Source organism: Piliocolobus tephrosceles, chromosome 18 (assembly GCF_002776525.5).
Source record: "Piliocolobus tephrosceles isolate RC106 chromosome 18, ASM277652v3, whole genome shotgun sequence".
NCBI lineage: Eukaryota > Metazoa > Chordata > Mammalia > Primates > Cercopithecidae > Piliocolobus > Piliocolobus tephrosceles.
Genome location: NC_045451.1, coordinates 29457699 through 29482443, shown reverse-complemented (window position 1 = coordinate 29482443; position 24745 = coordinate 29457699). Strand labels below are relative to the sequence as shown.

Below are 24745 nucleotides of genomic sequence, written 5' to 3'. Positions count from 1 at the left end.
AAATAAATAAATAAATAAATAAATAAATAAATAAATAAATAAATAAATAAATAATCTTTCTTTATGAAGCAAGGCTAGGGAATGGCCATTGGACATCTTAAAAATAAGACCAACAAAATAAACTTCTCCATTAGGTTTTCTCCTGGATAAAATCCTCACCGTTGCAATTCTAATGTAAAATTCTCTGCAGTATTGTAAAATAGGAAGTTTAGTTTTGATTCTCAAAACGAGTTCTTCTGTTGTCTTCCCACGACCTCCTTTCATATATTTTCCAAGAGGTCTACACTTTCATTGAACTCTGAGTACCTAATTCCAGACTACAACTTTTTGAGCCACAGGCTCCAAAGTTACTTCTACTTGTTGTCTTCTTCAGTTTTATCTTCTCTGTCTTCCTCTCTTCATACATTAAATCAGCGTAGTTGCTTTAAGATTAATTATTGGATGAAGTCATTTTATAAAATTATTTTATATTAAGAAATTATATACTGTTGGCCAAAATCTTTCCAAATGGAACCAGTACACTAAGAGAAAGGGTTCAGGGGGACCTAAATTGATGTCAATGTAATGTATTCGTGGGACATTTCTTAGGCCCGTGTGAAATACAAGGAAGTTGAAGGTAGCCTTGCCTAATGACACAGGGTATTTTTCTGTGCTGCTTCGCCCGCTGGAAATCTTCCGCAACACGCAGCACTCCTGCCTGGGCCTCACTGGGCTCTGAGCTGGCGGCTGAGCTGGTTCCGCCCACTCAGCCTGACAGGCTGCGCTCGGGTGGTGCTGCCACCCCTGATCCCACGCCCACTATGGGCTTGCCAGGCATGGAGCGGTGAGGGGTGTCTGAGTGAGTGAGTGCAGAGTCCAGCCACTGCACAGGGTCAGGTGCGCCAGCAGCTGCGGTGGGGCAGGCAGCTTTAGTTGCCGGCACAAGAGCCGGTTCCCTGTGAGGCGGCAGCTGGACCAGGCATACTGCAAGCAAATTCTGCCTACGATGCTGGTGTCTGGACCGGAGGAACACGGTGACACCCACAAAACTTAGAGACGCCAGCAACCGCAGAGCCCCAAAAGGGTGTTACAGCATGTCACCGTTTGTTTGTTCCTGTAACCCAGCAAACAAGGGTGTGTCAGAGCTCTGGCTCAGGAAGTCCCAAGGTCTGCGCCTCCAGAAGGGTTGCAGCTCTTCTCTCCTTCCTGCCCTGTGCAGCACAGCGAACGGGGCAGGGGTTGGGCAGGAGTGTGTTTTGGCTCCTTAGTGTTACAGCTCATTCAGTCCTGCTGCCCTACTCTGGCCCAGGGCTCTTGGGCCGGCCCAGCCCCACTGCCGCTTCTTGTCGTCTTGGATGGCCCTCCAGGCAGCAGTGGAGGGCTGGAGGGCTACAGTGTTACAGCTCCTTTTGCACCTGCTGTTCAGTGGGTCCCGGGTTCTTGTCCTGCATCCCAGAAGAATGAGGTTATGTGGACAACTGGAGAGTGAGCAAGGTGGAGAAAAGTTTTATTGAGTAACAGAACATCTCTCAGCAGAGAGGTGATCTGCAGTGGGTTGTTCCCAGGTATGGCTGAGTCTGGAGTTTATATAGGCTCAGAATGGGGAGGTGCAGGCTGTAGGTAGTCTTGGAAAAGGCAACATCTGATTGGTTGAAAAGCATTATTCAGGCTGGGCCCATTGGCTCATGCCTGTAATCCAAGCACTTCGGGAGGCTGAGGCAGGCAGAACAACTGAGGTCAGGAGTCTGAGACCAGCCTGGCCAACCATGACCAACATGGCCGTCTCTACTAAAAATACAATAATTAACCAGGTTTGGTGGTGTGTGCCTGTAATCCCAGTTACTCAGGATGCTGAGGCAGGAGAGTCACCTGAGGCAGAGGTTGCAGTGAGCCAAAATCGCATCACTGCACTCCAGCCTAGGAGACAGAGCCAGACTCCATCGCCCCAAAAAAAGAAAAAAAAGAAAAAAAAAAAAAAAAGAAATTTTCAGAAAGAACCAATCAGGAAAGAACAGGCAGACAGGAACAGAAGTTCTCACTCTGGTCCCAGACTCCATTCAGAACCAGCAGCTCAGTTTTCAGGCTGTAGGTTGTTTTCAGCTTGAAGGTTGGGTTTCACTGGCGACCCATCCCTGTCTGCCTGGGAATTTGTCTGCCTCCTGCCACTGTCACTACCATGAACTGAAACTTAGAAAAGGAGACCAATAGAATCACATCTACTATTTCTCTATTAAACTTGATTCACCAGGATCCATCTTTTCTATAAAACTAATCACTAATGCAAGCTACTTAAAGCAGTGAGGTGCCTATATCCCAAAGCCATATATACAAAATATAATTGTTATAAAGAGTACAAAAAGCTCAAATTGCCAGTGAACTGCAAGGGTAATTGTGTTAAAGAAAAGTTGATCTATGTACTCACAGCACTGAAAACTGTCATAACCTCCTTGTTTCAGACTAAGTGGATTATTTATGTGTGATAATGGGCACATATGCTCGTTAACATGCTGTCATAAACAGCTGTGTTCAATGTATTATGTGTTCTGTGACATAAATAAGGTGCTCAACATGAGGTTGTGTTTAAAATATAGGCCCCAGGAAGAACAAAAAAGCAATAAATGCTTTCTAATATAGTTGCCTGGTCTTGAATTTCAAATTTATTTCTTCTTTATTAATGCTACTTGTATGGAAATTGTGGGTATTACTCTAGCGAAATATCTTGGCATTCAAGGACATTAGAACTTCTTTTCTGCTGTCTCATCTTTAGTGTTTCTCAAGCCAGGTTTGCTAGCTTGTGATTCTTTTCTGGTAGAGGAAGAGATAATGTAGACATGGGAAAGGTATTTTCAGCAAAATCAGTCTGCATTGATTCAGCGAGCTTAGAGCAAGGCTCATTTGACAGATGCTCTCACCCAATCTTGTTCTAAAAGCCTCCACACTAGATGTTGAACTTAGAGATCATCTAGTTCAACTTCTTCATTTTTGCAGATGAGGGAACTGAGTTTCTGAGGACTTAAAAGACCTTTCTGAGTCATGAATTTTGAAGTGATAAAGCCAAGACCTAAGGCTAGATATCCAGACACCCCATTCAATGTACTTTCCACTAGAAGAACAGGGTGTACTATAATTGGGTTGGCTATGCCAAAAGGATCTGTGGGGAGAAGGAGCGTATTTGAAAATAAAGACACCAGGCTGCTGTCGTCTGGGATGTTCATCAATATCATCTATAGTAGAGTTATGTGCTCACCATTATTTTACAATTTATATTAATTCAAGCTAAGTTCCAGATGCTTTCTGAGTTAGTGGCCAAGGTGAAAGGAATGAATATATGACAGTGAGTGACACAAGACATCATTTGGCAAAATAACAGACTTCAGGCATAAGTTTTACAAAAATTGAGTATGCAGGAATGAAGCAAATAAAACCAGGGAGAAACCTGTTCTGCCTTCTCTTCACTGGAAAATAGGGTCTACAAAGATAGAAATAGTTTCTGTCCATCAGAAGAGTATGAGCTAATCCCTTATGAGAATATGGATTACCTGCAATTTAGATGCTTGCCTTTTAAATGACGGAAGAATGGAATGATTTTACAAAGTACAACTAAAAGTGTTCCCATTACAGAAAAATTAAGGGAGCTAATGAAATCAAGGTTGCTATGCTGAAAAAAAAAAAAAAAAAAAAGACTAAAACATAATTTAGGTGGTATTTTTTTAAGAAATGAAATGCTGTTTCAAACAAATAAAGGGATCTTAAAAAAATATCTACCTCTTCTGCATTTTCACACAAGGTGTTTCAGAAGAAAATGGGATTAAACATCAGCAAGACAGTTAGACCCTTAAAATGATTAAATATTGAAAACAAGATAGCAAGGGACATTGTAGAATCTCTAGCCCCAAAGATTGTTCAAAATGAAATTGAAAGTAATTTGACTTGAATGATTTAAGTATACACCTGTCTGAGCAAATGGTGGAGCCAGTGACCTCCTGAAACCTTGTCAAGGTCGTTGACTCATCATGCGAGTATTCTGTCAAATGCTATGCTGCCAGCTTCGATAACAGTATACTTTAACTAATTATACTTGCTCCCTCCCCTCAAGATTCTTAAATGACTTTCTATTACCTCGTTGATTCTTTATGTTCATTTATGTTTATGAAAAAATTTCAACTGTTATATTTATTTAGATTTCCAAGTCCATGAGAAACATTTGGATGAAAATTAAGACCCTTCAGGGATTTGTAATTTTTGGTAGTGGCTTTATTGACTTGCTTCTGCCAGTTTAAAAACCCACCTGAGCTTTGTCCTAAATAACTTTGCCCATGCTGTTCAGAGTTGACTTTTATTCTTATAGAACACTGTATCTGATTGGATTTTTTAAAAGTTTCAATGGATGCCATAATCAGAATGAAGAAATAGAAATAATCTCCCCCCAAATCTTAGCTACCACACTAATAACTGTTGCTACTTTAAAATATCTAGTTTTATTTGGAAAATATTAGTTTTTTCTGCTTAAATTTTCATGTACTAACTGATAGGCGGTAATAAGCATGCCAGGATTTATATGAATTTGCAATTTCTCATAATATTAACTTTTGGAACCAATTGTTTTCTTAATTGTGGTTACCTCGACTGGGTACTTTTTTACTTATTTAACATAATATCCTTGATTTTAGTTTTTATTTGTTTTTGGACAGTTTTCAAAGCCCTCAGCGTTTGTGAAAAGCTTTGTAAAGAAAAGAAAGGGAATCTAAGCCTGAGATTTATTTGAATACATGAACATATTTCCCTGTGCTCTCTTGTTCCAGGTTTTCAAATTAAAGCTTTCACAGCACTGCGCTTCCTCTCAGAACCTTCTGATGCCGTCACAATGCGGGGAGGAAATGTCCTCCTCGACTGCTCTGCAGAGTCTGACCGAGGAGTTCCAGTGATCAAGTGGAAGAAAGATGGCATCCATCTAGCCTTGGGAATGGACGAAAGGAAGCAGCAACTTTCAAATGGGTCTCTGTTGATACAAAACATACTTCATTCCAGACACCACAAGCCAGATGAGGGACTCTACCAATGTGAGGCATCTTTAGGAGATTCTGGCTCAATTATTAGTAGGACAGCAAAAGTTGCAGTAGCAGGTAAGTGAATTCTTCCTTCTCTTCCTCCTCCTCCTTCCTCTCTTCTTCTTATTCTTTTTTGGAGATAAGAAAATAATTTTTGTAGAAATAATGTATATTTTTTAAATGTTTTAAATTTTAAATTGACAAATAATTATATATTTTTATGAGGTACAATGTCATGTTTTGATGTATGTATCCATCGTGGAGTGATTATATCAAGCTAATTAACATATCTGTCACCACATACTTACCTCTTTTCTGTGGTGAGAGCATTTTAAGTCTACTCTTTTAGCAATTTTGATGTATACTATGTTGTGCAATAGATATTAAAAGCTTATTTCTTCTCTCTAACTGAAACCTTGTGCCCTTTGAGAAACATCTTTCCATTCCTTACCACGCCCCATCTTCCCAAGCCCTTTGTAACCATTCTGCTCTCTAGTTCTATGAGTCTGACTTTTTTTATAATAGATTCTACCTGTAAGTGAGATCATGCAGTATTTTTCTTTCAGTGCCTGGCATGTTTCCCTTAGCATAATATCCTCTAGGTTCATCTATGTTATCACAAAGAACAGGATTTACTCTTGTTTTAAGGCTGAATAGTATTCCATTGTGTGTATGTATATATATATATATATATATATATATATATATATATATCATACACATACACACACACACATATATATATAATATTTTCTTTACCCATTCACCCATTCATGATTGATTCCATATCTTGGCTCTTGTGAATAATGCTGCAATTAAGACGGAGTATAGATATCTCTTATATATCCTCATTTCAATTCCTTTGGATATATACTCATAAGTGGGATTGGTGTATCATACGGTAATTCTAATTCTAGTTTTTTGAGAAAGCTACATAACCATTTTTCATGATGGCTGTCAAATTTACATTTTCACCAACAATGCACACTTTTAAGAAAAAGGAAAGATGAAAAAAGATTCATGTTTATTCTCTCATGGTTTTGACTGACCTTTCTCCTTAAATTAGCTTAGAAAACAGTCATAGGACCTCAACTGGCTGCATAATGTTATGAGATTTTTTTTAACAAAACTTTCAAGTTGACTTACTGCTTATATCTAAGGGAGGACTTCTCATTAATAGAAAAATATTAGAAAAAAAAATTTTCTAATCCTACTTTACAGCTTCATTAAATGCAAAACTTTTGCAGAGTCAATTTTTTCGTTGTTGGGCCTTAAGAAGAGTAAATTTTATTTTAATTATAGTGGCATGGCCTACTACATATACATCTCAAGTGAGAAATAAAAATTGCTTCTAGTGCTTCCAAATTTCTTAATGCTTGGTAACATGTTGGCTCAACAGCTGAGTAATAAGATGAACAGTTTTTGTTTTCACCTGGATACACTGAAGTCATGTAGACCCTGAAAAAATGGTACTGACCATTCTGGAATCCATGATATTGCCATTTCTGCCCCACTCTTCTGGTTAGAAGGCAGCTCATAGTTATTTCTGTTGGCCCCTGAAATGTTAGACCTGCAAAGAGAAGAATCAGTTTTTTCACTTGTTACTATAACGATTTCACCAAAACCTGTTTTTTTTTTTTTTTTTTTTTAACTTTTGTATTGACTATAAAGCAAGGCAAGCAGATCCAACTTGAAATAAATTTAAGTTATGAATGAGTACGCAGATTTGAAGGGCTGCTTTCAACGTAATCTTTAGTTCTCAGTAAAAACAAAATTGAATCATAGGCTGTTTAATCATTTGTGGTGGGCTTTCTTTCCCAGGCCCTACTTAGTCTAGTCTCATCTTGGAAGACTGATCAGAATGATAACTCATTTTCATCAATAACAGGACAGTTGAGCAGAACCACCACTCCCTCATGCACTCTCCTAGTGAGGGTTTGAGAAAGTTGAATCTGAAAGAGGTGATTTTGTCAGGTGGTGTGTAAAGAATTACATCTCATAGATATGCGGTTAATCCCCATATCTAGCTTAAAACTACTCTTCTGTAGCTTCTTTTCTCTACTAAGAGCTCTGCAGACTGAATGTTTTGTCTCCCTAAAATGTGTATATTGAAATTCTAACCCCCAATGTGATCGTATTGGGAGGTGGAGACTTTGGGAGACAATTAGATCATGAGGGTGGAGTCCTCATGAATGTGATTAGTGCCCTTACAAAGGGAACCACAGAATACCCCTGCTCCTTTCACCATGTAAGGATGCAATGAGACGTCTGTAATCTGCAACCCAGAAGAAGACCCTCATCAGAAACCAATCATGCTGGCACCCTGATATCAGGTTTCCAGCCTCCAGAACTTTGAAAAATCAATGTCTGTTGTTTACAGGCTACACAGACCATGATACTTTGTGAAAGCCACCCAAACTGATGATGGCAAAGTTTTCCGTAGTCAGTTAAGCCAGATTTTACCTAGAGGTAGACTGGCTAGCCATTCTGCTTTTCTTTGGACTGACCTGGTTTTTGCACTTGAAAGTCCCGTATCCTGGGAAGTCACCTGAGTGCCAGGCAAAACCAGGACAGTGGGTCACTCTACTTCGAGGTGTCCCTGGTCTGCTTTAGCAATGACAGACTGAGGTGCAGATGCAGAAAACCCCCTCTACTCAGCAGACAGGCCAGGTGACATCCTGATCATGAAAATCAAGGCTATAAAGTAACTGGAACCTTGGAGTGATGGATGTCTGAAATTTGATTGATGAGCATAAAGTGTAGAGAACTGAATGTTAATGTTAATTGTGATTGATTAGGAGAAACAAGTGGAATAAATGCTGCAGATATGGCAAAAGCAGATTTCTCAGAATACTCCAAATAAAGTGGAAAGGGGACAATTTGACTTTCAGTCACTAGAGAATTTCTGCCCTCATAAATCCCACCCATCAGTTGTCCACAAGGCGAAAGAAGGTCTACTGATTTGAATGAAGCAGGCTAGTATTTGATGCCTTATTACAAAGGGCAGCTCCTATGCACTGTTAATGAAAATGGCCTTTCGTTAACTGCATTCATGTTACGTTGCAGTTTCAGTCTTCATGCACTCTATATTCACGTTCACATGTTCTGTCTTTCAGTAGTGAAATGAAGAACAATTCCTTCTCTCTGAGATATTAATATACAGTGGCTTGATCTTTAGTATTCTGTACAAGGATAGGTGCATGGTTTCAGTCACTGAGTTACAATCTCATATTAGATTGTATCATTTCAAGGCAATAAGGCTGTTCACAGCATTTTAAACCATGCTGTTTGGCAACACAGAATACATCAATGTTATGTCTCCTGAGGTTAAGATTGCCAAACCACTAGAATTCACAAGGGGCATATATCTTCCTAGTAATAAAGACCATGGACCTGATTTAATCTCATTTTTAAAGCATTAGCAGTCAATAAACCAGTCACTACTAAATGGTAACAGTAGGCTTTGCTTGGGTAAAACAAACAACAAAAAAAATGTTTTGTACTCTCAGGTGCTGTATAGAGCCCATATTAAATAATGTCCCTCTTCCATTTTTGCTTTCTCAAAGTGTCTTTTGATAAAAAGAAGTGTAGCAAATGAAATCTGTCTTTAATCAGTCAGCATATTTTACATAATGATCTTGCCATGCACCATTCTTCCTATTTTCTAGGAGCTTCTCAAGTGCTCTTTAAGACTTGAGTGCACACTTGGCTGGAGAGGGAAGGAGAGCAGGAAAGATAAACGAAGAATTATCATTCCATCCAGCATTTTGTTAAAAATTGCAATGTAACAGGCTACTGACTATCAGTATTTCTACTCATTTTGAGTTCTGTTAGTAAAGAATGCCTGGGCTATTAAATCTCCATTTGAAAGCAACTTCATCATACTGACTGAAATTTGGGAATTTTATTTTTATCCAATTAGCTCTAATCTAAAATGCTGCAGTGTTTCTGTGCCGTGTATACTTCTATTTAGTCCTCTAGATTGAGAACAGCTGAAGAAGGGAAGCAGCACTGAACTTATCTATGAAGCTTTCCTACCATCCCCTCCGCTGTGTGTCTAGCAAAGTATGTCATGTTAATAGTGAGCATTTGCCTTTCCAATGAAGACATGGGGCTTTATGCCATATAAAGAGAACTTTCTGCTTGTTGCCATCCTCCTGTCTACCTCTCCTTCTCTTGTCTCCCTTCTATTCCTCCTCCTGCTTCACTGGATTTCTGCAGATTAAACTCATCCATATATATGCATATATAAACATATTCTTGGGAAACTGAGTTGGAATAATTTGCTTTATGTATCAATAGTCTACAAATTAATTAACTATTGAAAACTTTGTGATTAGAAAATTGACTGTTTGGGAATATTCAAGTGCCACTTAAAAAGGAAAAAGCATGAGCATTTTTTCATTCCTTCCCTAATCCTTACTGTGAAAATGAACTTGCATCTGGCCAAGCACATCCTCCCTACCCTAGATGTTCCCAGCTATCTGAGTCTCTGGATTTTCTTCTGTTCAGCAGACATAATAATAACCTACCTCCCAAGGCTATGGTAATTTTCAAACAACATGTAGGATATAAAGCTCTAGTGCAGAGTAGATTCTTATTCAATGACTGCCATAGTATAAATAGACCTAACAATGATTATTATTGCGTTATTTTAATAATTATTATTAGGAATGAACAACTTTCGATATTCCCATGTAATGATGCAAAATATGTTTTTTCAGGACGATGAAAAATAGGCAACAAATCCTGAGTCATACATATTGTAATCTTGGATCAGATGTCTGCCTTTGCAATCTGTGAACACAAACTGTCAAGCCTGAATTGAGTTTTCAAAAAGTTAAATCTATGGAGATATTTTGGCAAGCAGTGACCAAATCCCTCAGAATAAAAGATTCATTTTTGACCGGTGGATCTACTATTATGTTAATGTAATCAATACAGTTTGTACTGACCAGAGCAGGCGTTTGAGATTGAGCAACCTTGCAATCATTTCAGAAACAGGTGCAGGGCACTCCTCTCTACATTTTTAAATGACTTTCCAACTGAAAAAGATTCACTGAAGCTGGTTCATGGGAGTTCACTTGGTCTCGACTTGGAGTTTAACACAACTGGTACCCTCCTGGGGATGAGGGATTAATTCCAATATGTAAGAAGACTAGATAACAACAGATTTCCTATGAATAAGCATAAACATCCCATTTTATTTTGTTTTTTAATATAACCATGACCACCTGTCCACCCATCCCCACACCTACCCGCCCACACAACTCCTTGTCCACTGACTTGCCCTGCACGCTCTGAGGAGCACAGTTGGAGCCTAACTGGTACTTCTGTTTGCATTTATACTTGTGGGGATGGCGCAGGACAGGCTCCTGCAAGGGTAAAGCAATGCTGACTGCTAGGTACATTATAGTGTATTTGTGTCCAGCTAGATTTGTCTTTGTTAATTTTTGAACATTTATATCTTAGTATTAAAACTACTGACTTGCTTTTTATAGCAGTTTCTGTTTCAGAAAGTGAATCTGTATATAGTACCTGGTAATGCTCAGAAACAGTCTGTGAGATAGGTACCCAAATTAACAGGTTAAGAACTTACTGGAAAAAGCTAAGAGCTCTATGGCCAGTGACTGGGACTTAGTCTAAATCCAGATGCACGCTTATTCCCTTATCACTTTGCTTCTCAATCTAAGGACTGTATTTCAGAACTCCGTAAACAATTTCTTATGTAATCAGTCATTTATTTTTAATCAGTGAAATTCTCCACAATACAAATTTAAAAAATAACAATAATGGTAATAATGATAATAATAATGAAAATCGATTTATCCATTTAGTGCCTTGAAAATGTCAACCCCTTGTGGGAAACACTATGATTTAGATGTTTTCTTCTAAGATGAGAAGATTTTGCTATCATAGCTATACATTCAATAGTGACACATGACAAATCTGTGTCAGAAAAACAGACAGCATATAATTTTTAAAATAAGCTCATAAATAATGGTCTTCTAGGAACACAATTTGGTAATCTTTTATCTTTCTATGTGGTTTTACAATTCAGGCCAAGTTTGCATATTTTTTTCCTGCTTCTTAAAAATCAAGAAAATAAAAGGCCAACTAAATTGCATTTACTTGAGTTGTTATTTCATTCAAGGACATGTTTTTTCTTTCCTATTACAATAGATGTTCAAGATGCAAATTGTCACACTCTGCTTTTAAATAACACCGGCATTATAATTAAAATTCCCCGGTGTTTTAAAAAAGTAATTAGTTACTTGAGGAGTTGTTTCAGTGAATTTCTTCTGGAGTGCCTCCCATTTAAATGAGTTATGAAATAATTAGTGAAAGTATATTATGGTTAGAGAAGCTAGAATGAAGCATTTTGTGAAATGATAACCTGACCTTTATGTTCTTACTTAAAAGAAGCTGAAATAAACCTTAACTGAAGAGAAGGAAGAATAAACCACATTGCCTCAGGTCACTCAAATGTTATATAAAGGAAACAGCAAGAAAAATGTTCATATTCCTTCTCTCTACAGGAGTAAATATAAGAATTTTGCCTAGAAGGTCAACTTCATCCTGTGCAGCAGTTTGGAAAATGTATCCCAGGGCCCTTGAATATGCTCAGAATTCTATTTGGGAAGGTTCAGTTACAGCGCAGAGCTTTCCATTTTACATTTATAGAGATATTGTTTATTTTCAAATGATAAGCAGAAAATTAAATTGCTCTGACTCCATAATTCTTAATGACTTAATGATCTTCATTTAGCTAAATGTTCCTGTTGTTTTGTAGTTAAAGCATGAGAGAAAGAAAAAATAAGAGGTAAATGTGGTCTTATAAGTAACTGCTGTATATTTACTAATCTTATCATTTTTCTTTAATTTTATTGCTAAACCGAACTGAGATACGGTCATCACCAATATTTCCCCAATGCCTATTCCATCACACAGCCCATACACTCTCAACTTAAATAATCGCATTTTAAAGAGTAGGGTTTTAGTTGCCTTCTTCCTAAGTCAATTAACTTTGCAATAAAATTGAAATAGAAATATATTCCTGAAAAACATGCAGAGTGAAAAGACATCTACATTATAAAATTTACAATAGAGAACTTGGCAAGGCTTTTTATAGTAGAAACATCAACAAAATAACCTAAAAAAATTCCAACCTTTCATTTCCTTTTTTTGTTATGAATTCTAATTCATGTGACAATAGAAATAGCTAATTATTCATTCTAAATTTAATCAGTATCTTAAGAGCTCTGTTCTTTTATTCAACTCTTAAGCTATCTACAGTTTGATTTTTGCTGGTACTGTAATGAAAATGCACGAGAAACATCTAACACAACTCAGTAACCAAAAACTCTTTTGAATTTTAGAAAATGTTTTTGGAATATAAAAATTCACATTTCTTGAAAAATGTCAAGATAAAAAAGATTCAAATCATAGTAATGTGAAAGAAAATAATGTAATATCTTTTCCTTTATATCACAAGGAAAATATATTACACTATGAATCTTGCTAATCTGTTTAACAAAACACAGATTTACAAGAAAAAAGCATAAGAAATTTATTTATACAAAGTTATACACAAGTAACTTGCAGAAATGAAGACCCAAAGACCTAGGGAAAGCTTTATATTTTTATGCTAAGTCTTATAAGAGAAGTGGAGAATTGTGGAAAAACATGATTGGACAGAGAGCATAGACAAATGGAAATAAACTGGGGGAAACCGAGTAAGGTCTGGTTGTTCAAATAATTTTCTGCATCTCTGTAGGATATTCCTTCCTGTATTAGTGTGTTCTCACACTGCTATAAAGAACTGTCCAAGACTGGGTAGTTTATAAAGGAAAGAGGTTTAATTGATTCACAGTTCTGCAGGGCAGAGAAGCCTCAGGAAACTTACAATCATGGTGGAAAGGGAAGCAAACATGTCCTTCTTCACATGACAGCAGGGAGGAGAAGAATGAGAGAAGTGCAGAGTGAAGAGGGGAAAGCAACTCACAAAACCATCAGATCTCATGAGAAGTTAGTATCATGGAACAGCATGGGGGAACGACCCCCATGGTTCAATCACCTCCCATGAGGTCCCTCCCACAACACATGGGGATTACAGTTTGGGTTATAATTCAAGATGAGATTTGGGTGGGGACACAGAAACAGACCATATCACTTTCCCTGGCTGTGGGGCAGGACTCCTGTCACATGAGGGTTTCTGTTATGGACAGCTCTCACATAGAAAGGTGGGAGATAGTCAGAGAGTGACCTCCAAACCACCACATTTTGGTGTAGCATGTCCTGCACCCCATCATTAAGTAGAATAATTGTAGCATTACATTAGATAGCACGGTTGTACAATTCTGATGAAATAATGCTGGATAATAACTTTAAGAACCTATTTCTGGTACTGATGTTTTTCCTATTATATTTTTATGTGTATGGTAAAATATATTATTTAAACCCAATAATTGTATACAAAAATATTTGAGTTAAGATATTAATATTAGATACAAAGTTTTTCTACAAAGTAAAGAGACATTATAACCTAGAATGTGTCCTGGAAGCCAAGTAAAATAATCAGGCAAAGACAGAGCTTATGCAGGGTAACTCCCCTTTTTAAAACCATCAGATCTTGTGAGAGTTATTCACTATCATGAGAACAGTATGGGAAAGACCTGCCTTCATGATTCAATTACCTCCCACAGGGTCCTTCCCACAACACATGGGAATTCAAGATGAGATTTGAGTTAGGGCACAGTCAAATCTTACCAGTCATTACACATATCACTGCTAAATTTGCCTATTATTTGGCAGACCTAAGAGTTAAAATAAATCAGAAAGAGCCATTTGGATTCATGAAGGAGTGACATATTTTTGACCTAACAAATAAGTTGTTTTGGACCTTGAATCACGAAGTTAACATAAAACAATAATAATAAAACAACAAGATAAATATTTTTGATAGAGATTCAATAACCAGAGTAGGTCCCAAATTTCCAAATTTATCTCTTCATTCTATGTTATACTGGGAATGAACAAACACACACACACGTGCACACACACACACACTGTGACTCTTAGTCACACACACACCTGTGACTCTTAGTGCTCTAGCCCAGAGTTCTTTGGAAGTTTCCTGTTAAAAGACAGAGCCTTAGCCTCAAAGGTCAAAGCACTTCCGTTGAAAAGTCTTGTTTGAAAAATTCCCACAGCAACTGAGGAGCAGCTCTTAGGTACACAGAATTTATCACAGGTTCTCAACTAGCGCTTATTGTGAAATGTAACTCAGGTATCTCTAATTGGACCAGATGGAGCTATGGGGTTCTAATTTCTGGAGCGGAGTTAAGCCTCAAAGTTTGGTTTCTCAGAATAGCATGTCTACCTTCAGAATCCCAATGAGCATGTGTCAGAGAAAAGTTACATTTAAATAGTTTGCTAGGCTGGACATGGTGGCCCATGCCTGTAATCCCAACATTTGGGAGGCTGAGGTGGCAGGATTGCTTGAGCTCAGGAATTCAAGATCAGCGTGGGCAACATAGTGAGACCCCTGTCTCTATAAAAAAGTAAAAAATTACCTGGCTGTGGTGGTGCATGCCTATAGTCCCAGCTACTTGGGAGGCTGAGGCAGAAGGATCACTTGAGCCTAGGATGTCAAGGCTGCTGTAAGCTGTGAGTGTGCTACTGCACTGCAGCCTGAGTGACAGAGTGAAACCCTATCTCAAAAAAAAAAAAAAAAAATGTTTTTTTAAACAAAAATTTAAAAAAATACTTTGATAGGTCTCAGTATATCTGGGGCTGGGAGTGGCGGCTCATGTCTATAATCCCAAAACTTTGGGAGGCTGAAGCAGGAGGATCACTTAAAGACAGGAGTTTGAGACCAGTCTGAGCAACATAGCAAGGTCCTGTCTCTACATAAGATTTAAAAATTAGCCAGGTATGGTAGTACATGCCTGCAGTCCTAGCTACTTAGGAGGTTGAAGTGGGAGGTTGCTTGAGCCCAGGAGTTCGAGGCTGCAATGATTTATGATTGCACCACTACACTCCAGCCTGGGCAACACAGTGAGATCACAACTTTAAAAAAAGATAGTTATATATGTGGGATATAGTTTGTGTGAGAGGATCTGTATTCTATTGCATCTGCATATTTCCCATGATAATCTCTAAAGGAATGAATGTACACTATTTATATCCACTATTTATATTAACTCAGGTTACCAAGAGTTATTTAGAGATAAACACAGTACACAGACACATTCACACACCTTTCCATTTAGATGGCTCTTCCTAGATCAGCCTCTGTGTCTTCAGTCTACTGATGAACACCACGGTCATAAAATGTTGTTGATTTATAATCCTTGTTCTTTTTATACACATTTTTAAAAGCTACTTTAAAAAATCAGTTTCATTGTAACCCTGAGGCTTTACCACCCTTAAAACAGGCTGCTCATCAGGTTCATTTACTAAGATTTTACCTGGAACACTTCACCAACTAGAAGCCTATTTAAGAAAGTGTGTTAAAGATTAATAAAGCCTATATAGCTTCAACATTAAATTTCAGTGCTGGTTGGTTTTATTGAATTGGATTTTTGTGGTCCCTTTTGCAAAGGAATTCATCTCCAAAGGCTGAAACATGACATAAAAAATAATTAGCATTTCTTTGACGCAGAAGCCACAGGTTCCAGGAGCATCCTTTGGGTCCCATAGTGCATTGGGCATTCCATGAGCCAAACTTGTGGCTGTTTTTCTAAATTTCTTTCCAGTTATGTCCCAGTCCAGGAGTGGCCAGGTTTGGAATATGTAATTGCAGATAAAATAAATGTTCTCTTCCACCTCAGTATACACATTGTGAGTATCTGGGATTTGTTTATTTGTTTTTATTGGGAAATAGTTTATATACCATAACATTTACTCTTTAAAAGTATATAATCCAGTCACTATTAGAATATTCATAAAATTGTGCAACCATCACCACCAGCTAATTCCATAGCATTTTCATCACTCCTATTTCCCCTTCTCCCCTTGCTCTGGAAAACACTTACCTACTTTCTGTCTTTGCTATTTAACATAAATGAGATTATCTGATTATCCTTCGGCTTGTTTTTTCACTTAGTGATATATCTTAGACATCTTTCTATATTTGTTCTTACAGTTCAATCTCATGCTTTTTAATTCCTGCACAATATTTCACAATTTTTGATTCATATATTGAAAGCTATTCTATTTGTTTCCAAATTTTTGCTTTTGCTAATAATACATGAATGAATATTCTTGTATTTAGTAAATGTTCTTCTGTACATACCTTTGACAAGTCTTCTTCTTACCTAGTGATGTAATCACTTAATCAAAGGGTATGAACATTTTGATAGAAACTGGTATATTCAAGGGCATTTTATTAGCCTGGACCTAAACATTGTAAGCCAGGATTCGTTTCACTGCTGTTGACTGAGCAAATAGAGCTGGCTTCTTCTTAACTTATAAATATCATTGAAGCCTACTTTCTACTCTGATAAGAGTAGTGATGAGTTGACACTGTTAATGAACAGCCACAGGCATTTGCCAGAGAGAACCTTATACATGGAAACCTGGAGGAATGCATCTCATCCATGTCCTGGGTTTTTGACTATGGTTTGGACATTCATGCCCTCCAAACTGCATGTTGAAATTTGATCCACATATTGAAGGTGGGGCCTAATGGGAGGTGTTTGTGTTATGACAGTGGATTTCTGTCATAATAAATGAGCTCTTGCTTTATTAGTTCCCAGGAGAGCTGGTTGTTAAAAAGAGCCTGGTGTCTCCTCCCTCTCCCTCTTGCTTCCTCTGTTATCATGTGATCTCTGTATATGCTGGCTTCCCTTCACCTTCTGCCACAAATGGAAGCAGCTTGAGGCCCTTATCAGAAGTAGATGTTGGCACCATGTTTCCTGCACAGCTTTCAAAACCATAAGCCAAATGAACGTTTTTTTCTTTATAAGTTATCCAACCTCAGATATTGCTTTATAGTAATACAAATAGTCTAAGACAATTCTCCATATATGGATTTGTGTCTCTTCTGCTGTGTCTAATAGAAAAGAAGTTTCTATTAGATATCACTCCATGAACTATCCTGGGATTCCTCTCAGGTCCAAAATAAAAATGTTTCAGGCTCTGTATATAATGTCAGATGCCATTGAGTTACATCAGCATACCATAAAAGAATGATAACTCTTTCCAGTGGCCTAAATGTCTTTTAGGATCTTAGTCCTGCCTGTACCTGTAGCCTCTTTTTTATTTTTTTATTTTTTTATTTTTCTGAGTTGGAGTCTTGCTCATGTTGCCCAGGCTGGAGTGCAGTGGTGTGATCTCAGCTCACTGCAACCTCTGCCTCCTGGGTTCAAACCAAGCGATTCTCCTGCCTCGGCCACCCGAGTAGCTAGGATTACAGGCATGTGCTACAACGCCTGGCTAATTTTGTTGTTGTTGTTGTTGTTGTTGTATTTTTAGTAGAGACTAAAAGGGTCACCATGTTGGCCAGGCTGGTTTTGAACTCCTGATCTCAAGTGATCCTCCTGCCTTGGTCTCCCAAAGTGCTAGGATTACAGGCATAAGCCACTGCACCCAGACTCTAGCTTCATTTGTAACCAAATCCATACTCATTTCTTCATGTTTTACAGCAGTTTGATAAATGTGCATTCTGGTGGGTGCCATGGCTTTGTACCCTTTATTCTATATGCCTTATTCTCTCATACATCATGCTAGCTCTTGCCTTTTTTTCCCTCAGACTCAGTTCTTGCAACCCACCTTCAGGAACCTTTAATTGGCCCCCTGGACTAGGTGAGGCTCCATCTTCTTTGTGCCCACCATAATCTATCCTTCCCTCTGTCATTGCATGGAGCATATTACACCGTATCCTTACAAGACTCCTAGACAAACACGACTCCTCCTCTGGCCAAAGATCTCATAAAGACAAAGACCGTGTTACATTTGTCTTAGCTTCCCTAGGCAGTGAGACTCCACAGAACCTTGTTAGTTATGTGGGTTAACACCGTGGTTAGGGGCACAGGCTTCAGAGCCAGTCAGCCTCAGAATCTATCTCTTGATCATTCACTAGTTTTGTAAACTTGGGGCAACTGTGGAAATATTCTGGGCCTAGTTTTTTCATGTATTAAATACAGCTATGAGATAGTGTCTACCTTCTAAGGTTATTGTGAAGATTACCAAATAATACTGAACAGAGGACCTAAAACATAGTGAAGCAGGACATTTCCCTGACCCCTTCATGGGACTTGCAACAGGGATGCTTGCTTTACTCAGCCCACCGCTCTCAACTCCTCGTGGAGGGAGCGCACAAGTGAACAAGTCAGGAACTGGAGAGCACAAGGGCTGGAACCAGCCGGCCATTGTGGTGCCAGCAGGATCAAACTCCAATCACTCAGACCTGCTGCACACCCTTCACAGGAGGGAGTGCACAGGTGAGCAGGTACAGGAGCCAGAGCAAACACTTTTGGGTGCCAGCAGGACCGAACTCTGTGCAGGCCCCATGGCAGCATCCAGGTGGGGTGCCTGCGATTCCCGAAGCCCCAGAGGGCATGTTACAGTGCTTTCAGCTCTGCCGTCTGCAGACAGCTTAAGTGTTAACAGCTCAGTGGGCCCATGGCTACCCTCTGCCAACAAGGGCAAAGAGCCAGTGTGACGGCCTTCTGTATCCCCACTCATGGCTCCCAAACTCTTGTCCGGCATCCAGGAAAAAAGAGGTTGCATGAATAAATTGAAGGATGGTAAATGTGGGGGATTTTATTGCCGATGAAAGTGGCTCTCAGTGGGAAGAGAAGCTGAAAAGGGTACAGTGTGGGGGAAGGGTAGGAATCTTCCCTTGAAGTCTGGCTATCTCTGGCTGGATTCTTTTTTGAAGTTATGCCATCAAGCTGTTCCTCTGAAGTCAAGCCACTTCTCTCCAATCAGCCCGCTGCTTCTCTCCTCTACTGGCTGAGTCTGGGGTCTTCCGCACACAATGAGACAGGGTGGGGCCATGAGTGGTTTAGGAAAAGGCAACATTTGAGCAGGAAAACAGGGATGTAAGTTCCCATTTTAGGTGGTGATTTCAGGCTTTTCAGCTTGAGGGTGAGATTTTGTCAGGGACTCTCCCTTTTCTGCCTAGAATTTCTCTGTTCCCTGTCCCCATCAATAGTAAAAGCTCAATAAGTGAGGTTTTATGAAAAACAGAAAATCAGGGTAGTATTAAAGAATCCCTAGGTACCTTACAGCAAACAGGAAGGGAGAAGCCCCATGAAGAAGACTTTTTCTATGTGGGGACACATATTCTGTGTCTTTGCTGCTCTATGAGTATTGGCCTGTTTCCCATGCAGAGGTTTGTTCTTCCCCATCTAGGCGGACTCTATGCAAACGTATGAGATGATATTTGTCTTTTTAAAGTTCTTAGTGATTTGTTTTCTAGGAAACTGATTTGCTTTCCAGGCTCACCAGGGCGAGCATTAAAGGACCAGCGAGTAGGCAAGGCTAGGACCAAAACTGCAAATTTATTTTTTTGGTCACCTAGCTTCAGGGAAGAAGGTGTGGAGGGTGAGGTCTGTCGGCCTCCGGCAAAGGAGGCCGAGAGAGTCGCCCAGTGGAGCTCTGGGGCGGAGTTCCTGCGGTCCCGACAGGAGTCGGGGCTGAAGAAGTGCAGGCAGCACGCCACCCAGGAGCAGCTTTTATGTCCTGGGCCTGGGAGTGGGAGGGCAGTGGGCGGGATATAGGCGGGTCCGGGACCTGGCAGTAGGCGTGGTTAGGCGGGTTCCGGTTTTTCTCTGTCGGAGGTCGGATTGTGCCTGCCCAGTCTACCTGTGTCTTTCCCGGGCGCGGGAAAGTTGATGTTGAAGAACCCGGAACTGCGCCATCTTGCCTCCGTTCGTCTAAACACTTAGCACCAATATTGTAAGATCAATACTTCTGCCTGAAGTAAACAGGATCAATAAAGTAATGACTGGGCTAGAAAATAGTTGGATAATACTCAGGGTTCATGATTTTAATATTTGATGATATTGAAACACATCTCCTTAACCTCACTTAGCAAAAGTCAGAAGTAAAGTTTGTCATGGCTTTGAAGAACTTTCTATGGGTTGGCAAACCTTGGGAGAATTTCATTATATTCTGGGAAGGCATGTAAACTACCTATTGGCCCACTACCCCAGGCAGCTTTTAACATATCATGAAAGTAAATGGTTATTACAGATATAAAAATGATGGGGTTAAGAAACTCACATTAATGATGACTTGAATTAACAACTATGTTTTCATACAAATCTTCTTTATTTATAACTGTCTTAGAAAATTATCCCTCATTTTATGCTTGTTGGTTTCTCGTGTTCAAAAACTGCAAGCAGTTACTCTATTTTGCCCGAAGGTCTAAATTTGTTTCTTCCAACACTAAGCCATTTTTTCCCAAGTCTTATTTTTCCCTTGAATTTGTGTAAATACCTGTAGTACAAATGTTTCACTTTAAAAAAGGGCTCTTTAAAAGCCGTTTTTCTAGGAAATATTTTAATAATCAGCATTATTTATGTTGCCTGTGTAGTTATGTAAATAATTTCAGCCTTTCCTCCACAAAACTCTTGTAACTTAACATGCCTTCAGAAAATGCGAATAAGATTACCAGATAATGCCTCCCCAATAAGCAGGTCAGTACTTTGGAAAGAAAATGTGAGTGCTGAGTTGAGAATGTGTGTTAGGCACAATGACAATAACAAGGAGGTTTACAAGTGAAATAGCGTTACAATTGGCACCTCAGTTTGGAGGAGGAAAGCAATTTGGTGAAGTGAAAGATGTTAAATGTTTTAATTTTCTTCCATGCCAGTAAAATCTTGTAAAACAAGGTGACATACTAAATTTTCTATACTACAGTCGCTCCAAGAGCCTGTCAGCATTTTCATTATAAACTCTATTTTCAGAGCTTTATAACTCAGCTTTAAGAATTCACTCTGGCTTGACATTTAGAGTGTAAGGTCTTACCTGGGGAACATGTGTTTCACATGTTTTAAAAATTATGAGTTTATCCACTTTTCAGTTTATAATGAGTAATACCTTTTCACACTTTTTCCCTTGTCTGCTGTGCCTCAGAAATTGGAGGGAGAAGGCTTACATATGGTAGATCGCCAATGGGGGAAGAATCTACAGATGAGGTCAACACAGGTCAGGGCTGCTGATTTTCATTACTGAAACTCACAAAGAGTTTCTGTAGAAAGCAAAGAGCTCTGCTATGCTGCCCTCAACATTTCAGACTAGACTTTGTGCTATCCGAGGAGTATACTATACCACGACAAGACCCTGATGGATTGCAGAATTCTTAGTCCCCAGTCTGCTTATTTCAATATTTATATTATATTGTGGCTGGCATAAGACCGTTTTCTAAAGCGTCACAACATTCACTCTAATCTTGCTTGTTTGTTGTTAAGTCTTCTTTGCATGTGTTTCTGTGTGTGTGTGTGTGCGTGTGTGTGTGTGTGTGTGTGTGTGCATGTGGTTTATTTTCTACCTTTCTATCATTATTTAGCATAGGGAGGTTTTCAGTCTTATTCATTAATACAGCTACCCTCTTTACACCTTGAATATCTACAGTTAAATCTCCTGAAGAATTAGTTTTTAGAAAGTTAGAATCAGAAAAGTGTGAGGGAGAAATAAACAAGGAAGCAACAGAAGAGAAAAATATCTGTGGCCATTTGGTATCAGACCTTAAAATGTCTTGAGGACTGAGTAACTACTATGGCTTCCCAAAAGGATCATATATGGGTTATCTAGGAAAAAAATGGAATTCCCTCAATAAAAGGTATGGTAGCAAGTCTTCAGTTCTAGGTTATTTCAGGAGAATCCTAGAAAATCATCACTTCCTGATATGTATTGAGAATTATTTCACTCCCACCTAATTGCATTGTGTTTTTACATGGCTGACAAATTATCTTCCAAAGTGGATGTACCATTTTGCATTTCCACTAGCAATTAATGACAGTTCACTGCTCCACATAATTTTCATTATTTGATGTCAGTGTTCTGGCTGTTGGTCATTCTAATAGATGCATGGTGGTATTTCACTGTTATTTTAATTTGTCACTTTCTAATGACATATGATATGGAGTATCTTTTCATATCCTTTTTGCCACCTGTATGTCTTCTTTGGTCAGATATCTGTGCAGGTCTTTTACCCATTTTAAAATTGAATTATTCATTTTTTTCTGAGTGTTAAGAATTTTTGTATATTTTGTTTGACAGTCCTTTATCAGATATGTCTTTTGTAAATATTTTCTTCTATTCTGGAGCTTGTGTCTTCGGTCTCTTGATGGTATCCTTCTTGGAGCTGACGTTTTTAATTTTAATGCAATTCAGTCTATCAGTTATTTCTTTCAAGGATCATGCCTTTAAACATTGTTGTATCTCAAAAGTTGTCTAAAAGCCATCTCTATGCCCAAGATCATTTAGACTTTCTTCTATGTTTTCTTCTAGTAGTTTTATAGTTTAATATTTTACATTTACATCTGTGATTCATTTTGAGTTAAGTTTGTGAAATATGTAAGGTCTGTGTCTAGATTCTTCATTTTTCTTTTGCAGGCTGATGTCCAGTTGTTTCAGCAACATTTGCTGAAAAAAACTGTCTTTCACCATAATACAGTCTTTGTTCCTTTATCATTAACCAGTTGGCTATATTTTCAAAACATTTTTAGTGTGTTTATTTGTTTCCATGTCTATTAACACCATCCAAACAGAAACTGCCATAATCTCTTGCCTGCTTCTCTTAAAACAGTCTATTAATTGGTTTACAATATATTTCATACATAGAGACCAGTTGTGTTTTAAACCATTTGAAGTTGGTGAATGATTTTCCACTGCTTTTAGGATCAAATATAAACCTTTCATGAAATTTAAAGCCCTATGTAATCTAGCTTCCTCTTGCCATCCCTTCTCTCTCTTTTCCTCTCCTTCCTCCCCAACGAACTTCATTTCTGCCAATTTCTTCACAATGCTCCAGCCATATTTTTTTTTCACTTCCTTGAGCATGTCTCACTTCCTCCCACATCAAGTCTTGGACTATGGAGTAATTTCATGGAGATCCTAAACTCAGCTGCCCTTGGTTTAGCTCATTGCTCTATTCATTCTTTAGAGCTGTTTTGCTGTTTCTTTCTCTGAGCTATTGTTGAGTGTTTAGGTATCACTGCTAACTACTACTGCATACCATGCCCTCAATGTCCTTCATAACAATTGCCAATTATAATTTCATTATTATTTGTTTAGCACATGCCTTCCTCACTAGAGTGAAGCCTTCCTGAAAGCAGTCGGAATCGTAGCTGTCATCTTTGCTGTTGTATTCGCAGTGGGCACAGTATTACAGTGTCTGAGTGTCCCACCAGGGTCATGGGCAGTGACTGAACTGGAATCATCAGAAATGCAGAGCCAAGGAGCTGAGGGTTAAAGTCATGATTACTGGAGCCCAGGGCTTCTCTGTTCATCTAGGAGTGAATTAATCCAATGAAAAGTCAAAAGACTTTAGTTATCAGTGTACAGGGACAGCCTAGAGAGCAAGGACTTGGTGAGTCATGGAATCTTGGACTTAGAAAAGATAAAAGTCTGCATGTAGAAGTCAGGACTTTTAATAGTGATCTCACATTCAGAGCATTAAATGATTCAGGGTTCATCTTCCTTCCCCATCCTTCAAGGCACATGGTCCAGAGATCATTTCATTTTCTATACATGGTTCCTGACATGCTGAGGAAGATGGGACAATGTTCTTAGTCCCTCCTTCCCATTGGACCTCCACAGGGGAAAATTAGTGGTGTTCATTTTTTTACACTTTAAAGAAATAACCTGCTTTTCTTTCCAAAAAGCAGTTTTCAAATGCTCTGAAGTTTACATTCATGCCTCTCTGGGCCTGATTTACTCAGTGTCATCTAAGCAAAGATGAGCCCTGGGATGCCCCAGCATTAGAACGGGTGCTTGAGCCCAGATGCATGCACAGAATGGTACATGAAGCAGGCAGGAAGTGGAGACCATATATTTCTTTTTAATGCGGTAAAGAAAAATATTCACATAGAATGAATATTTAAATAAATGTGTAATGTAATTATTTTTCTGTTCCATTCAATTAAAACATATTTATTCAAATTAAAATGGAACATGTCTGAGCCCCTTATTAGCTGACATTGGTGATTTCTCTAGTGTTTTCTCCATTAGAGAGCTACTAGCCTTCTCCTTCCAGAGGCTGGGGATGCTCTCACTTTTCTTTCTTATACTCTATGGATGGACAGATAAGCAGGAAACTTCCTCTACGTAGAAACACTAGTGAGTCAATGTCTGAACCCAAAACATTTTGGTGCATTACACTCACTAATATAAGATGCAGACATTGTTATCAGGTCTCTAACAAAGTTTTCTCTGTGCTATTTTATCTATGTGAGGGAGGTGGGAATTTCTTCAATATCAAAAATGTCCTATAATATTGAACTGTTTTTTGCACTTGATCTTAGCCAAAACACCAAGAAACACTGAAATGATTTTGTTTGTTTGCTGCTCCATACACCTTCTCTCCCTAGTCACCTCTCTCATATTTTAATTAACTTGTAAGTTCAGTGCTTCTCAAATTTGGTGTGTAACAGAATCTTCTGTAGAAACATGAAAAAAAAAAAAGAAAGAAAGAAAGAAAGAAAGAGAGAGAGAGAGAGAGAGAGAAAGAAAGAAAGAAAGAAAGAAAGAAAGAAAGA

At 38.6% G+C, this 24745-nt stretch overlaps 1 protein-coding gene across 1 annotated transcript in view; it reads left to right on the top strand.

Annotated features, from left to right (window-relative positions):
• DCC (DCC netrin 1 receptor) overlaps window positions 1–24745 on the top strand; it is a 1259004-nt gene that overhangs the window by 409486 nt on the left and 824773 nt on the right. Inside the window, exon 2 of the mRNA XM_026455168.2 lies at window positions 4782–5102. Coding sequence (XP_026310953.1) covers window positions 4782–5102 — 321 coding nt within the window. The remainder of the gene's footprint in view (window positions 1–4781; window positions 5103–24745) is intronic.